Raw genomic sequence first — 16,927 nt, forward strand, 5'->3', positions numbered from 1 at the left:
ATGTGGTATGAAAATTATTTCTACAAAGTACTTTGAACATGCAAACGGCAGAGTGAGAAGCATTGCTGGCAGAGTAGTTCACTTAGGATTGCCTGAACGAGTCACTGCCCCATGTCCCTCGGACTGGATGCAGCCTGAACCTCCGTGCTAGACCGATGCGAGCTTCAGTGCCGATGTCTGACTTTCCCGCGTGCTGAACCACGCATCCCGTGCCAGGCTTGAGCGGGCGTGCAGGGTTTGGGCTTCAGCGACAGTTGTGCTCTAGCCCTGCCCCCATTGCTTCGCCGAGCTAAGCCCTACGAATAAAGATTATAAAGTCAGCAATGTCAATGCGTGTCAATGGAATAAGCCCTTATTAATCCAAATCTTCAAGGCTACCCAAAACACTCATCTGAACAGCATTATGAATGAAAGAAGAACTGATCCCTGCATGCAAAGACATAACTATATCCTGTTTAACCAGGGGCAAAGTTATGCTTTAACTAGGTTTACCTCTGTTCAAATTTGACTTGAGAAAAAATAAATAAATAAATAAACCACAAGTGACTAGAATAAGAACAAGCAATAATTTCTAGTGTTGTCATAAAACTGTTTTTAAGTGAGTTTTTAAAAAAGATATAAGCCCTCAATATTCACAATATAATTCTTGAATTAATGCTGTTAAGAAAAAACACCCCCCAACCTCAAGAAGAGTTACTTTTCGTACTTTTCTTAATAAGGCTTTTACCAGTCATTCTCAGAGGCAAGTGAATGGACTAGATCAGCTGTGAGCATGAGCCAGCAGAGCAGTTCCCCTTCCCTGTATTCATCCAAAATTCTCACATAGTCATCTCTTATTCAAATTGTATTTGACTTATTTATGAAAGTCAAGTTCACAAATAAATTTCTTCTTAGCAGATAAGATTGGATACTCTCTCTTAACTTCAATTAATGAAGAATAGATATTCTAATTTGTTTGGTTAAGGGACAAAAAAGCCCCCAAATTCTGTCTTCATTACCTATGGGAACTTTCATCTAAAATTATTATGGAAAAAAAAAAGATTTTTTCCATCTTGTATAATAAATGTTTTACATGGTTATGATTCAATATGCTTTACAGTGCACTGATAATTCTCATTATTCTTCAAATATCACATTTGAGGAGGTTAATACACCATTAACATGATTAACTTTTTAATAGAAGCTAAGCCATATGGAACCAACCTGCACCGTTCGCCTATATAAATGACTAGATACTAAAGGGCAGCTTCTGCCCCACTACACCTGTGCAAGTACACTAGCTTCACTTGCAGGCACAGTCCATGGGAAGCACAGGGATCGCTAGAAACTGAGAGCACCCGCAATTTTTTATTCCTTTCCAAAACAGTAACAATCCATAAAAAGGCAGGGATGAGCCGATATGCTGGACCCATCTGCATACAACTTGAAGAACACCTTCACCAAGTGTCTACTGCCAGAGAAGCAATTCTCCATCCAGGTAAATTTGGTTTCATGAAGGTGCATCAGTCTTTAACACTGAGAGTCTTGTAAGAGAATAGAGATTTTGTGTTAATTATTTCTCTGTCAATCACTCAATCTCTAAAATATAAAGCAGCTGAACCAACTGTACAATTGCTCAAAGGAGCAGCATGGTCATTCTCCACAATTTTTTCCCTTGCTAGGAAGGCAGTGACCATACCACACAACTCACCCCGTTCTGCTTATCCCATGATCCTGAGACAGCAAAGCCCATCAGTAGTCCTGTCAATTTTGCTGTTAATCTTAAGCATATGAAATGTCAAGGGAACTCTCAGACTGAAGGTCATCCTCTGCCCCAGAAAGCACAATCATCTTCCCTCCTGTGCCTTCCCCAACACAGTCTCTCCATTTTTTCTTGCCATGCCCATTATCTTCCCTAACAGGTTTTGTTGGTATGCCACAAAGGCTCTATTTCTCCCCTCCAGCCCCTTTTCTTCCCCATGTCACACTGTGCCTCTCCTACTCTTCTCTGTTCTTCTAAAGGTGTTGTTGAAATAATACATTTCACTGACACACCACCTCCTGGGCAGCTAGTTCCCACAGCTGGGGTGCAAAAGGCAATAAAGATAAAACACAGCTCAGCAATGAATCACAGGCCTGAACAGATCTCAGAGGTCATCTAGTCCATCCCTCTGCCCCAAAAGACAGTCAACTACCTTATGTCATTTCTTACAAATGTCTATATAACCTGCCCTTAAAGACTTCCAGTGATAGAAATGCCACAAGCTCCACAGGCAATCTGTTTCACTATCTTTACATTAGAAAATTCAATCTTTTCTCATAGGTCATATTCTTCTAGGCCTCAGGTCTTTCTTCTTGCTTTCTTTAAACGTATCATCAGGTCTCTTTTGTTTTCCCATGGAAACAGGTACAGAACTCCAATTAAAGCAGCTACCTTCAAAAACCACTCTGGAAAGTGACCACCAAAAAATCTACTGTATATTGCTGCTGAAATTAAGTTCCCTTTTTTCAGCATGTAGCTATAACATACTTTTAAGACTAGAAATGGGAAAATTATTCAAGTCCTGCTTCTCTCAACTCCATTTATTTTATTGGAGATAAGCATATATAATAGCAGAATTAAGTCCAGGTTGTCACCTTTCTTTTACATATTTCCACAATGCCTGCTACCAGAATCAGTATAAGGATATCAACAATCAAACCAAGGAACTTCTGAGATTCAAAAAACTATTTGAGATCCAGAAGTGAAGTGAAGTCATGTTTAGTACGGATAACCCTAATGCAACAAAAGGACACCTCGCATGTCAAAGGTAGGAAATTTTACTTTGCTCCAGCAAGCCGTCCCCCTAGGAATGGGCTAGGGCCACGAGCAAGAGCCCAGCAAATCAGACTTGGCTCACAGTTTTCCTATTCCCTGTGAATTCATGTCACCTAATTTTTTTTTCTTCAAATCACTGAAGAAGTAAAGGAGGGAGAAAAGAAATGAAGCAACAGCTAACTCATATACTCTCGATTATTGTTGGCTTTACTCCTCAGAGAACAGAAAAGAAACACAGTGCATATAAAGGTCAGAAATGCTGCCTTTTGCAAATGAATTCATTCCACTGCATGGAGCAGCGAGGTGGTAAGGCACCCCTTACCAAGATTTTAAAATCCTGGAAACTGAAGGGAAAAAAGTAGTTATTCACAGACAGCAACAAGCCACTAACTTTTCTTATACATGTAGTAAAGTATTTATTTGTTTAAAACAGTGGATGACAAAAGCCAAAAAGCTGAAAGATGGACTTGGGGTTGGCCCCAACAAAATTATCTTCCAATATAACAAAAAAATCCATTACTGCCTCTAACCCAGAATTGCTGGGTTTCCACATGTACACTACTATCATATGCACAGTATTAACATACCATAGGATCAAATGGGAGGACTGTTGTTTCTTAAGGCCTTTACAATTGAAAAATGTTACAGACTGTTTCATGAAGAAAAATCTTTCAATTAAAAAAATGGAAAAAACAAAATGAATAAAGCACATTTTAAGCACCGGCTTACATATGCATTGTGCATTTTAAACACAATATACCAATGAGAAATTAAAATTTGTTATGGTCATCTTTGAGCTGGATACCTGAAGGTGTCCTTTGAAAAATTTCACAAATAATTAAGTCCAGTCTGTCTTGATTTTTATGTTCTTTTAAAAGGTATGGCAATCTCAGATAAAACAGAAGTGAAGAATTTAATTACAGCTGACAAACTGAGGGCTCCCAAGAAATATTGCACTAGTCAGGACTTAAGAAGTAATACTTTGCTACTGAAGGTTTCCTGTACTCCATCTACCTCAAAAGATCAGATGACAACATATTTCATAATGACTCCTGATCATACAAGGAAATATAATAGAGGCTAATATTGTTATTCAAGCTTTATTCTGACCCATTTCAGGCAAGCCACTCCATGTGCAAACAATCATAGAAGAATATTCATTCCTTCTAATCCAAATATCAAGTGAAGATAAAATGTTAGGAAAAATCGAACAATTGAGTCAGCAGTGCGCTCAACAACACTAAGTATCTCCACCTAATTTTTAACTCCCCACCCCGATAACATATAAAGCAGAAATAGACTGATTTACAAAATTCACATGGGATTATTTTCCTCAAATTACCAAACTGGCAGACTTCAAAGTCCGAATTTTAACACAGCCGCACATGCACATTAAATATACATCAGAATCTTAACACATAGCAAATACACTGCAGTAATTATGCAGTGCATGCTGCAGAAACTAAGGCATACATTTATAAACCTCAAATTTAAGAAAAAGTTTCTTCAAATATTTTTACAAGTGACTGCATCTCAAAATAAAACCACAACAAAGCATCATTCAGACAAAAAACATGAACCAAAATTTCAAAAGAAATAAAAAAAATGCACAGAAACATGAACCAGGATGCAAAGAATGTCCTAGAGGCAAGATTACCAAACAATCACACCAGCCAGTGGTGACAGGGACAGCACACAGCTCTCTTGATTTTTCTTCTGAAAAATCTGCTTTGTGTTCCCAGTACGGTTAAATCACCCTGCTGTTCTCTACAGTCTAAAAAAATGCAAATCATCAATAATCAAGAGAGCATCAGCTGATCACATTTCAGGATGCAGCATGGGAGTATTAAGTGACTGCACATTGATCAAATGACGACACAATCTGGAGACTGAGTCTCAAGTAGTATTGGTTGACCCTGTTGTTAAGTATGTCCCTATTATATAAGCCTATATTGAAGTACTGTTTCTGCTGCTGCAAAGTGCCGTTAGAACTGCACACACAAATGCATTTGGAAAATCAGCTATCTACAAACACACTTCCCCTGTTCAAACAATCAATCTTAAAATGGCCTGCTCTTAGAGCAACTTTCTGGCAATGAAACACGGAGCTCCTCAGTACCTGACCCAACAATTTCACTTGTCTCAAGGTAAATGCTCTCAGCATATGTGTCACCTGCAGGAACATCCTTTTTATGTAAAAAACTACCTGCCACTGCATGACTAAAGATGAAGGTACCTTTTCTTTTCTCTTGCACCTTGCACATACATGGAGGATGGAAAGCAGGCAGCAGTATTTCAAAAGATTATGCATACATACTCCTCCTAAATGTGTACGGTTCTCAAGGGAACAATCAACTCAGCAATGTCTGTGATGCTCGGGCTACAATTACCAAAACAAGATGCATAACCTTTATTACACCAGCAAACAGATAACTTTACAGATTATTTCTCTTACTTTAGTGCTCCCAAATCTTTTATCTCTTAAGTAATCAGCTGCTTCCAGTCGTTCACACTGCAGCTTCTGTGCATTCAACGCCAGGTGCTGCACACCTCCCTAGCACGAACTGATCACAATGCAAGACCTTCTGCAGCTTCTATATAGGTTCATATATTGCGGTAGCATGACAAAATGCCTTTAGGTTTTAGCAGATCCAAACAGTCTGTGTTGCTGTATCACACAGAAAAATGCCTTTAAAGTCTCTCTATTCAAAAATTAAAAACCAGCAACAACCTACTGCTCCAAACATGACAGTGCAGTTTTGCCATAGGATATGCAATGTAAGAAGAGAATAACGAGAGTATTTCTGTTACCTTCAGTCACATAGTTGTGGTCTCGAAGAAAGCTGTGGTTAATTTTCCGTGTGTCCGTGTCCTCGCCCATTTACAGCAGGATTACTCAGCATGCCTATCCGCAGTGGACTGATAGCATCGGCAGAGGTCGTCGCAAGAGCACCATCCATGCTGCCGCTGCCTAGCAGAGGCGGGGAGCGCACCGGGCTACCGAGCACAGCATAATGAGAGCTGGTGATGCAGCACAGATTTGGGGGTGAATAACGACCGAAAACACAAAAAGAAAAGAAAAGGGGGGAGGAAGGAAGAAAAAGAAGTAACAGGCAAAAAGAGGAGGGAGAAACGGCTCCAGTAAATTAGGAATGCAGACACCCCGCAGGGAGCCCGCGTGAAGGGAATACAGGCACTTCTCCCGCAGTTAAAGAATAACCCAATTGTTTAGTCAGGTACTCCTTAAACAAGCGCCCACGCAGAGTCTCCTCCGAGTGCCTGCTGCTGGGGATCTTGCTGGCTGCTAGGAAAGTGGCAATCAGCGTACTGCAGCAAAAGCCGCCGGAGAAGCTCTCCGCTTGCTGTTGCTGCTAGCGCTGTCATATGGCTCTGCTGCATCAGAGCAGGCCCCTCCCCGCCAGCCCCGCGCTGCCCAACCACGCAAGATCTGCATGTTGTAAAGTGAAAAATGAGACTGCAGGTAATTATTTTAGCTCTTCTGCTGGCGAGATGGGCAATGAAAAATTTAAGGGAGGAGATGCAGGAGAAAAAACTTCAAGCTGCTTAAATGGGTTTGCATTGACACGTACTGCACGCTGACGTGAAGGTACAATTTTGTACTAGTCAATACTGTCATATGCAGCAAAAGCAATAGTCGTTCAATGTCAGCCTGAATAAATATTACTGAAATTGCCCAATACCTGCATATTAAAAAGGAATGGCTACAGAAAAGGAAACCTGAGGAAAAAGTAAGATAAAATAACTCTGATGAAGCTTTTAATTTTTGCCATAGTTTGTAGCTAAAAGACAAATTACAAAGTATGAAAAAAATGAGAGCCAGAAAACAGCTCTGCAGCTTCACTGCACACGAAAGGAAAGGAAAGGTGGAAAAGGGGGATCTTTGCAGGTTATGGGATTTTCCTTAAACCTGCTATTTTCATTCACTATATTATCCCATCACCTTGAAAAAGCAACATATTCTCAGAAACAGGAAAACACATGCAAATGAAAAACTACTCCCTTGCACTGTAAAATAAAGCTTGTTCTTTAGCCCAACTGCTTAAGCAAATGCAGCTACAATGGTTTATATTAAAACAAAATTCTTTCAACTGAACAGACTAGCAAGTTCCTTAAATTTTTAGTATCTATCCACTAAACTATGACCTGTTTGCTGCAGAAGTCATGTATTCTGAAAAAGTGTAAGTACCACTGAAGTATAAAATTTGCATAGAAAACAAATGGCTGTATACTAAAGCCACCATTACAGCAAGAAAAGGGAGTAGGTTATCACAAAACCAACAGAGAGAAGAGAAGGATGGTGCTGTGGCTTAGGCACTGGAGTCAAACATACCAGTACAAGTTCAGTTCTCAGCATTACTACAGTTTTTTGTGCAAACCCGCAGGATCCTGTACAGTCTGTGTTGTTGTTGTTATAACTGAAACTTAGACATATGGTTCCTTGGGGTAAATTCAATTTCAAGTGTCCTGCTATTACTGTAAAAGGGTTATATGACTCTGGAAAAAGCACAGAACTATGTAAAATACTGGTTGCAATTACTATCCAGGACGAAGAAAGATCTGGGGGCAAAAGAGGGATAGCAATGGAATGACATTCTTCACTTCCACATCGATGAAGCAACATACAACAGAACTGTCTTCAACTCAACATGCAAACATTATCAAATCTTCACATTTGGGAAGGTGGGAAAGTAAAAGGAGATATACAATATTTACATCTGTACAGAACACTTCATTTATGTGCAGCACTGTAACAATGCTAGAAATGTTACTTCTGCGTTTAGAGCATCAGCCAAGACTGTGGCAGCGCCTGACAGGCTGACACTGAGATGACATTAAGGAGCTCTGGCACAAACCATGCAATCAGCACAGCCGCTTTTCAGAAGAAAAGCGATTGCTTCTTTTATCAGTATTTTTCTTTAACTGCAAAAACCTTGCTGCTTGGCCCTAGAAGGAAATACTCTTTTGCTGAAGGCAGTGGAACTACAGTTCGAGAAATACAAGGGCATCTCAGCAGCCTGTACCGTGCACATCAACAAAGAACCTGGCCCAACAGCTAGGATACCAACCCATGTACGTCTGTACTGTACAGCACATCCCAGGTTAGCTCTAGCATCCCAGCACGTCTTTTAACTATGTGGTAATCTCCTCTGCTGTGCTCTACAGCGGAAACAGTGGGAAGAGACAAGCAGTTTTAGTCTCTGGTGACTGAGCATAAGCTTTGTGCTTTATCAGTTTGATTCCCTAGTCTGGTAAAGGCTTCCCCTCACCGTCAGAGCATCCTTGAGAGCCACAAAGGCTTTACTCAGGGAAACACCAGTATATTCAGCTACCCAACTCTCTTAAGAGTATCAGTATCCATGAATTAGGTGCATAATTTCCTCAGCATCATCTGAAGTGGCTGAAGAGCCTCAAAACGGGATTCATCAGAGATGGTAGGTTGAGCTAAAACTAGCGGATCTAGCTATTACAAGTCACTGGAAGTAAGGGTTTGCATTTTGTCCATCTCAAAGGTGTAGATGCGTATCTTTGGGCTACAGGTGCATGATTCAGAGCAAGAGATACACCCTGGAATTTTTTTCTCCCTGTGGGGTTTCTACAGCTTGACCTTTGAAAAGGCTTAACACTTTCCAATGTTAATTTTGTCAGACACCTTAGGTCAGAGTTAAGGAGCAGAAAAGGGCATGAGCTCTAGACCAATGATCAGCTCTGGATTCTAGCTCTTGCTTCAGTTGTTGTCTCTGTATTTTATTCAAGAGCTTTTTAAACATAAAAAACAGCATGAAAGAGTCTTGGAGCAGGAATGAAGACCCTGGTCTCCCTCTGCCTCCACTTAAATTTCCACACCCCCAGATTTATAAAGCCAGTCCTTTGAAGCACAGAGTAAGCGTTCAGAGACAAGCCTTTTAGGCACTAGCTCTCAAGAGAACCCAGCAGCACCCAAAATGCACAAGTGTAACAGAATTGTTAGCAAACACTTTAAACAGTCCCCAAAATTCTGAAGCCAGAAGTTCACAAGTTCATAACTGCTAGAAGGCAGTCCAATAGACCAGAATAGCCAGGTTTTAATCAGCGCCTCCTAGCAACTTCCTCCCTGCATGCTTCATCTTCCTCATCTGACCTCTGTGGGCCTCCTGCCAGCCCCAGGCCATATTTCAGCTCGCGGGCTGCCTGCCCTATCCTCTTCAGCCAACTGCTGCCTTTTGCCCACTCTTGTTCTTGTACCTTCTGTCCCAAGCACAAATCCTTCCAACTTCAGGATATCACCTCCTTTCCTCACAACCAGCACCATCAACTTTTCAAGGCTGTGCACCAAACCATTTCTCCTTTCCAGTTTGGAGGATGAGCAAGCCAGCAGAAACACCACCAAATAAGCCAGGACTTGCTGCCTCATAAGCAGCAACATTTTCCTTATGGACATGCATGGCCTGGTACAGAGCTGAAACCTGAGGTACAGGCAATATCCCACAATAAGGATCCAGTCCTTCCAGCTGGTCTGGGTGGACCTTCCTGAAGTCTATTACCAATTTCTATGCAGAAAGTCCATTTTAATTCTGAAATTTCTGCCTGCTTGTTGGAAGCAAGTACGTCATAAATACTGGATGATGATACTAGCTGCAGTTCAGAAAGTAACTGTCAGAACCTATAAATATAACAAAGGGGAAATTATACCTAGAATTTGACTAAAATAAAAAAGGAGGCCTTGCAAATACTGATATTTATTTTGTATAAAATAACCCTAATTATCTGATGGAGCTGGTTTACTTTGCCCCTCCCTGCCACATTACCTTATCATCTTGGATTTGTTCTTGCAAAGACAAAAAGGTTTGCAGGAGATGCACGTTACATGTGAAATCCTGACTCCAGCAAAAAGTGCTATGGAGAGCAAGTTTACACCCAACCATTTAACACTATGGTTAGATCAGTCTAAGTCGAGGAGGCACTTGCCCTCAGCATTATTAGGTACTGTGCGGGAGGTAGTCAAACTGTTCATTTTTAGAAAACTAACCTGGATGCTTTTGGTAGGAACCTACGCTCCCTATATATTTAGCAAAGCTTCTAGAGGACAGTTCAGAGCCTCCAAGCCAGAAACCTCTCCTTCTCCATTTTGTATATCGCATGCTCAGCATCCTAACTCAGGCACCCAGGTTGGACACACTGCCCTAGAGAGCATGACTTCTCCTGTGGAGGTAACACCTAGACATACTTTTAGCAGCTTGTTCTGATTGCTGACTGCTAAAGCTGGACGAAATGTCACCTTGCATGGCATTTGAGCCCATACGGGCTTTGTTAAATGACACAGTTGATTAAATGTGTAGAAATAATTTATATCTACAAACAAACAGAAAAAAAAAAAAAACAGAAAATGACCATGTGTTCGCCTCCTCCAAAAAAAGCACACAGGAAATTAATTACTGAAAATAAATCAACGTTACTTTGATGTTCTGAAAATGCTCAGAATAGCCCGACAATGTGTGCAGAAAAAAACACTGCAAACACCGTTTTCTTTGTACATCCCTCTAAAATTTCTGTGACCAAGGCAGTTGCAATTTCTACAACCTAAGAGAACATTCACATCCCTCCACCTAAGTGCAGCAATTATTGCCCTTTATTTGTCCCCTGTAAGGTGAAATTTTAAAATAATTTCTATACTCTGCCATACTGAGCTCCTCCTCTTCTTTGTTAGGTGTAATTTAGGTAGCTAAAGAGTACTTCATTTTTTTGTAGGAGCCAAGCAGACTTTTCTTTGTCAACTGAAAATAATAACTCCAATCCAGAGATAATTTTCTCCTCCCACCATTGGAATTAGAGAGGTTCACAGACAACTTCCTAAGGCATCACATCTGGGTCAGATCAAGCTTAACTCATTCCTCCCACGTTTAAGTTAAAAAAACTCATAAGGAGGAACGCAATGTGGAGAAAGCCTTTAACAAAACTCTAGACATTATTCCCTGTGTGTATGCAAATGCTTTCCTCAAGATTATGAGTCAAATCCTTACTCTGTGGCAAATATTAGTCCACTGCCTTAAGTAGGTCAGTTCATATGAGAGAGATTAGCAGAATTCTGCTCTAAATTAGTAGGGCAATGCAAATTTCTGATATGACACTTGATGATAAATAGCCATGCTGTTTTAAAATGCTATTTATTATCAATCCTACTGATAATCTACATAATTTGATCTGGCCAAAATATCCAGGGCAGGGAGGGGAGGGAGGAAGAAATCTTGAATAAAAATATTAGTTATTTGCACTTTCATAGTATCTTAAAGTCCTACTCACAAGGCAGGCCACGGACTGGGCTAAATACTTTAAAAACAGAAATAAAAGACCATCCTATCTCAAAAAGATTATAAGCAAACTAAAATGGAAGAGCATAAGTACAGATCAGTCAGAGACATAAAAGTAAACAGTGGGTCAGTACTGAGGATGGAGTCCCGTTTTCCACTAAAGAAGGTCATGAGACACTTTGTGGAGGGCACCAATAAACAAAAACTCTATTGAAGAGGCTCAAATATAACCACGTAATAAGAATAGAGTGAACTCAGAGGTGAAAGAAGGAAGACTGTCAAGTAAGGCAAGAGCTTTTTTTTCTCCCCAAAGATGGAAAAGGATATGTGTACCAAAATGTCTTCTAAAGAGTGCAAGGTGTTCAGGTAAAGCGTCAGGGAGAGTGAGAGGTAAGGAGGAGAGTAAAAGAGCAGCCATGAAAGCTGTGAATGCTGCATGAGGGGACCACTGAGAACACAGAGGGTCAAAGCACTGTGATGGTAAAAGTCCATAGAAGTTACACAAATTCTAACAAAAGCATATTATTTTAAAATATTATCTTAATTCAGATGTTTGTGTAGTCATCTGAGTTTTTATAGCCTTTTGACAGTATTTGCTTTTAACCATATCTTAACAGCCGCAAAATGTGTGAAACTTGGTACCTACTTTGTCTTCTCATCTTGGAATGGAGTAGGACAACACGCAGAATTAGTCAGTTACAGAAAAATACAACAAAATATTTAGCTAACCCTTTACACTTATATTTCATTGCAATTAAATTTGTTCACCAAAAGAGAATACTTATGAGAGTTTGCCTTAAAAATAAAAACCCATATTCCCACATGTTTCTGAATGGCCCTCTTTACGTTTCTCGTCCAATAGACAAATATAACATACTCTCCAATATACAGCACTACTATGCAATTTTTTTTTTGACAGGTTAAGGAAAAACAAATAGATACCACCAAAAGCTACATACAAAAAGAAGTAATAAAAGAAAAATTAAATCAATCATAAACCTCACATAAAAAATCATTTTGTCTTATTCTAACACCTCTACAGTAATGCTGTTTAGAATCTTTAAACTTATAACAATTTTAGATTTCAATACATGCTCTTCATTCAGTTACTATACATTAAATTGAAAATTTAATATTAAAAAAGATGGCGCAGCCTAACAAGATTGGAAAACCTAATGGCTAATGTTATAATTGGAAAATATCGTATTATTCACAAAGGGGAAGCGTCTTTAACACACTACCTGTGTTAAATCTAAAAATAACACCACCTCAGAAATAATTTATTTTTAGCCTATATACTCTAGACACAGAATAAAACTAATGCCTCCCAGCACTTGGAGATTTTAGAAAGCAAGCAATTAAAAATTACCATCAAGTAATTTAAATTACAGAAGCAAACTTTCCTCAGCTTCCTTCCCCCTATCTGTTCCAGTGAACATTTCATAAGGATCCTTAGCAGAGCGAGTGCCACTTAAAGGTTTGCAGAAAACCAGAGCACAGCATGAACTAAATCCATCCCATGTTCATAGTTTTTCATATAGCAACCAGTAGTTCTGCTCTTCTAATTTGCCGTGTGATGGTCGTAATGGTGAGGCTAGTCCATATAGAGAGCTCTGTGTCTCTCTCCCTGATCTTTTCTACAGCTGGGAGAACCCAGCCAGGACACCGGAACGCAATGATTCCTGCCAGAAGCCCACCCCAGACACAGTCAGGACAGTCCCCCTTAGCTGGGACATCCCTGGGACACCTGAATTGCTCCCTGTGATACAAACTGCCCTGTAGAGCCATGGGGTCACTTTGGCTGGGAAGTGGTAGGTGTCCCCATCCCATCCCAGCAGCTGCATACACCACTGCCCTCTCCTACCTCCATAACAGCAAGTTTATCCGTGGCCTGCCAACCTTGCATGGGCACTGCTTGCAGGTGTCTCCGTCAGAGAAAGGAAGAAATGGGAAAGCTGGACAGTTTCCTATCTACTGGTTTAAGTTAAGTCAGAACAAGCATGTAGTGGAAGAGCAGCAGCTACCAGGCAGAAGTCATAGTAGTAGTGCGGCAAGGGGAAATGTGCAGAAGGGCTCAAATCCTGTAGGCTTGCAACCTTGGATGGCACTGAAGACACTATATTAGATACACTGACTGCATCTTATCCCCAGCATTTTAGTGATTTAAAATCACATCTAAACCCAGGCCAGCAATCTATCAGCAACCGAGTGCAAAGAACCAGATAACAAGAGTATGAAAAAATTACAATTAACATTAATGGCGTGAGTTCTGCATATTCTTTGGGCAATTTTTCAGTTGGCAAATTTCAGAATAGCATAACAGGCTCCAGCAGGATCTAGATTTAGCTAGAGAGATGGAAAGTAAGGTTGCAAAGTGACACAAAGGAAAAAGCAGAAAGAACTGGCAAGATGCCAAAAGGAGAAGTTGGAAGTTTTCCCAACACTTATTAATTTGGAGATTAAGCCTATTAACTGACTGCATCAGGAATGGGAAGTGTGGTCCAAGGGAAAGAGCACAGGACTGGGAATCAAAGACCAAGAATTAGCTTCCGCTGTGAGGCTTTAGCCAGGTCATTTTCTTTCTTCATGCCTCTTTTCCACTCTTCCACTGTCTTGTCTATTTAAACCAAAAATTACATAGGCATAAACACTGTGTTTCCCACTACAGTCACAAAATGGAGACTGATGCAGACCCCTGAGAAATGCGGATACTTATAAGACACTGCTCCTCAGCTAATAAAGCTCATCTGTTCTCAAAACAAGCTTCAGTGTCTTCAAAGGCATGAGGCAGACCATCTACTCCACAGCAAACAGCACCAGAAAAAAAGAGGACGCATAAACTGCAGCCTAAGGTTTCAAGATGAGTCTCATAATTAGAGAATCGTATGTGGAGACCTATCACTGATGGAGCCCGTCTGTGTGCCAAGCAAGGCCAGCACACCAATGGAGAGGCAAGACACAACATGGGAGCCTGAGGAAGAAGGGAGGCCTGGGGACAAACGCTGAAATAAATGCTTCCAGCTTAGCCTCTACTTTCAGAGGTTACTCTACTCCCAGAAATTTATTGGATGGAAATAAAAATCTTCCAAAAGAAAAGCAAGATGTTGGTTTGGTTATTATTGCATTAAGTGGTGAAGAGTGAATACTATTTATTTTGCAATTTAGTTTAGTTTTATAAATACTTTATATCCATGTTCAGTTACTTATATATCTACAGTATCACTTACAGGCTGCCTCATACCTGATATGTGAGGCATCGTGTAGCTCCTTAGCACTGCTTGGTATATGGGACACCTTCTCTTTCAAGTGACAGCTGTGATAGCATCCTCTTGCTGAATCAGCCTACAATGTCAGCACTTCAGTACCATGTCCTACCGTTCGTTGCACAGCAGAGAAAAGCTGTTGAAATTTAGGCCTCTGCATGTAATCCTGTATGTTCATGATGCATGCATTTTATTCAGGTTAACATTGTTATGGCCTTATATCCACGGACCAAGCAACAAATCTATACATGCTACTTAAAAATGATGAATCTGCAAAGCAGCAATAGGTCCTACGATGGCAGCTAAAATCCTATTGCAAGGGCTGGAAATCATGAAGACAAGACGGTTCAGTGGCCATTTATGACGAAGGGAGCACAGGCACCGCAGCACGGTCGTGCTGTCACAGCTGTGGGCCGTGGCGGCTGACCTGCCCACTGCCTCCGCTGCAAGCAACCCCGCACGCCACCAGGAACGGCTCCAGCTAGACCTACATACCACAGCGTTCCCACAGCCAGGTGACACGGCGACTGCAAAACTGACTTAGTCCTCTAAGACGACAAGATCCATGTCCCCAACAGCTTTGTAGGCATCAGGCACTGGCACAGCTGTGGGCCGTGGCGGCTGACCTGCCCACTGCCTCCGCTGCAAGCAACCCCGCACGCCACCAGGAACGGCTCCAGCTAGACCTACATACCACAGCGTTCCCACAGCCAGGTGACACGGCGACTGCAAAACTGACTTAGTCCTCTAAGACGACAAGATCCATGTCCCCAACAGCTTTGTAGGCATCAGGCACTGGATTGGGATGAGAAGCCAGCTGAGACTGGAAGCTTGAAAAGGAACTGAGAGAACCTACAAATACGTACACAGCATGAAAGAATGACAAAATTGTGAGCTGGAGACACTGCACAATCGAAAGAAAAGACACGACAACACACAGATCAGAAAGCAGCCGGGAAGAGGAATACAGAGCAGGGATGTGAACGGTGGCAGACTCCCTAAAGCTTTGAAGATAAAGACAGGGATAGGGGCATATTTGCGTGAAAAAGGAAGTGGGAAGAAGAGGCAATCTAGTGAGCACAGCATTCAAACCCATCTTCAGGGAAGTACATATGTATTCCTGAATGGGAACGGAGCTGCTAGGAGTGACCTGTGTGGTAAGGCTACAGGACACTCAAAACAGTGGGAACGGAAAGAGGTTTCTAAAACAGGCTTCCAAAATCAGCATTCTGAAAGGATTAAGCTGATCAGCTTCAGCAACTGGGGAGAGACAGAGCTTTTGGTAGAGCATCCAGAACATCGCTGCAACTTTAAAAGCAAAAATGAAGAGCTGGCGGTGAATGTTTGAAGATACCAAAGCATGTAAAAAGACACAAACTTTCTGTACAAGACCAAGAGAGGAAACAAAGGAAATTCTTTTAATTAATATGACCAGTTACAAAACATCAGATGCTGGCTGAGAATTTGTAACATCTCAAAAATATTTTTGAGAGTTGAGTGATAATTACAAATAAAATCAAGTTAGTGTGAAAGCTAATACAATATTCTAAGAAGCAATCCAGGGCCACTCTTCCTCATATGTTGCTAATTCAGAAGTCGGTATTTCAGGAACATTCCTAGCACATGGCGAGTCTATTAAACAAAATCAATATGTGGGATCATTTATTACTCCCTTTGCATTCAAGACACAGCCATAAAAAGACAACACTGAAAGGAACTTAGCCCAGAAGAGTGTGCTTTTGAAAGAAGTACAGAGAAATGACATGACATATTTCCTGACATTTATCCCGACTCCTTCCTCCCACCGTGTGTTTAATTCAGATAGATAGATTGCAGTTTGTTCTCCACCATTACCTTACACCACTATGAGCAGTCACATATTTCTCTGTTCTACAATAGCTAAGGAGAAATGGAAAAAATGAACTGACTCATGTTTATTGTTTAGATTTTATTAAAAAATAAAGTGGCCTACCTAAAGTTCTACATGTCACTGCTAAATTTTATTTCATTTTAAAGTAAAACAGGGAACATAATACTGTGTAGAATACAGTTCTCCTTTCTTGCAATACAAATTGAATTCCTGTAACCTGGCCTCCTGCAGTAGCCCCGAAGAGCAGAGTGACTCCAGAGCGCCTGCACACCCCAGCGGTTCTGGGCCAGTGAGAGAGAATTGCCGCAGAAGCAAAAAGCCATTCTAGGAAATGATCCAGCAATAAATTTTTCTTGTAAATAAAATTTACTGCAATAGTTTTGGTACAGCCTCAAGAAGGAAGCAATCTCTTAAACAGAAAGGTCCCATATTGTATCAATACAAACAAAGATTTCATTATTAGCTTTTCATCCAGATCATCCAAGTACTTACATTACAGTAGCCTCTAAAGTATAGGAACAAATGCTGCACTTGTTGCAATATTACTGGAAATAATCCGAAAATATTAATTACCTGGAAAAATAAAAGCTAAAAATAAAATCAGGCTATTAAAAGCAAATAAAAACTAATAGAAAACAAATAGATAACAAGCATTCAGTGGAATGGAGAAAAGTCATTTGTGAGCAGAAAT

At 40.7% G+C, this 16,927-nt stretch overlaps 1 protein-coding gene across 5 annotated transcripts in view; it reads right to left on the minus strand.

The window, feature by feature from the left end:
• The window catches only part of PPP2R2C (protein phosphatase 2 regulatory subunit Bgamma), a 198,527-nt gene that overhangs the window by 135,095 nt on the left and 46,505 nt on the right, over window positions 1-16,927 (minus strand). For 2 of the 5 annotated variants that reach the window (XM_026121979.2, XM_026121980.2), the window contains exon 1: window positions 5,609-6,186. The exons of 2 other annotated variants lie outside the window; for them this stretch is intronic. In XM_026121979.2, coding sequence (XP_025977764.1) covers window positions 5,609-5,678 — 70 coding nt within the window. In that variant the 5' untranslated portion in view covers window positions 5,679-6,186. Of the gene's footprint in view, window positions 1-5,608; window positions 6,187-16,927 lie in introns of those variants that run through there. One more of the 5 variants, XM_026121981.2, reaches the window with a different exon arrangement.

Source organism: Dromaius novaehollandiae, chromosome 4 (assembly GCF_036370855.1).
Source record: "Dromaius novaehollandiae isolate bDroNov1 chromosome 4, bDroNov1.hap1, whole genome shotgun sequence".
NCBI classification, from domain to species: domain Eukaryota; kingdom Metazoa; phylum Chordata; class Aves; order Casuariiformes; family Dromaiidae; genus Dromaius; species Dromaius novaehollandiae.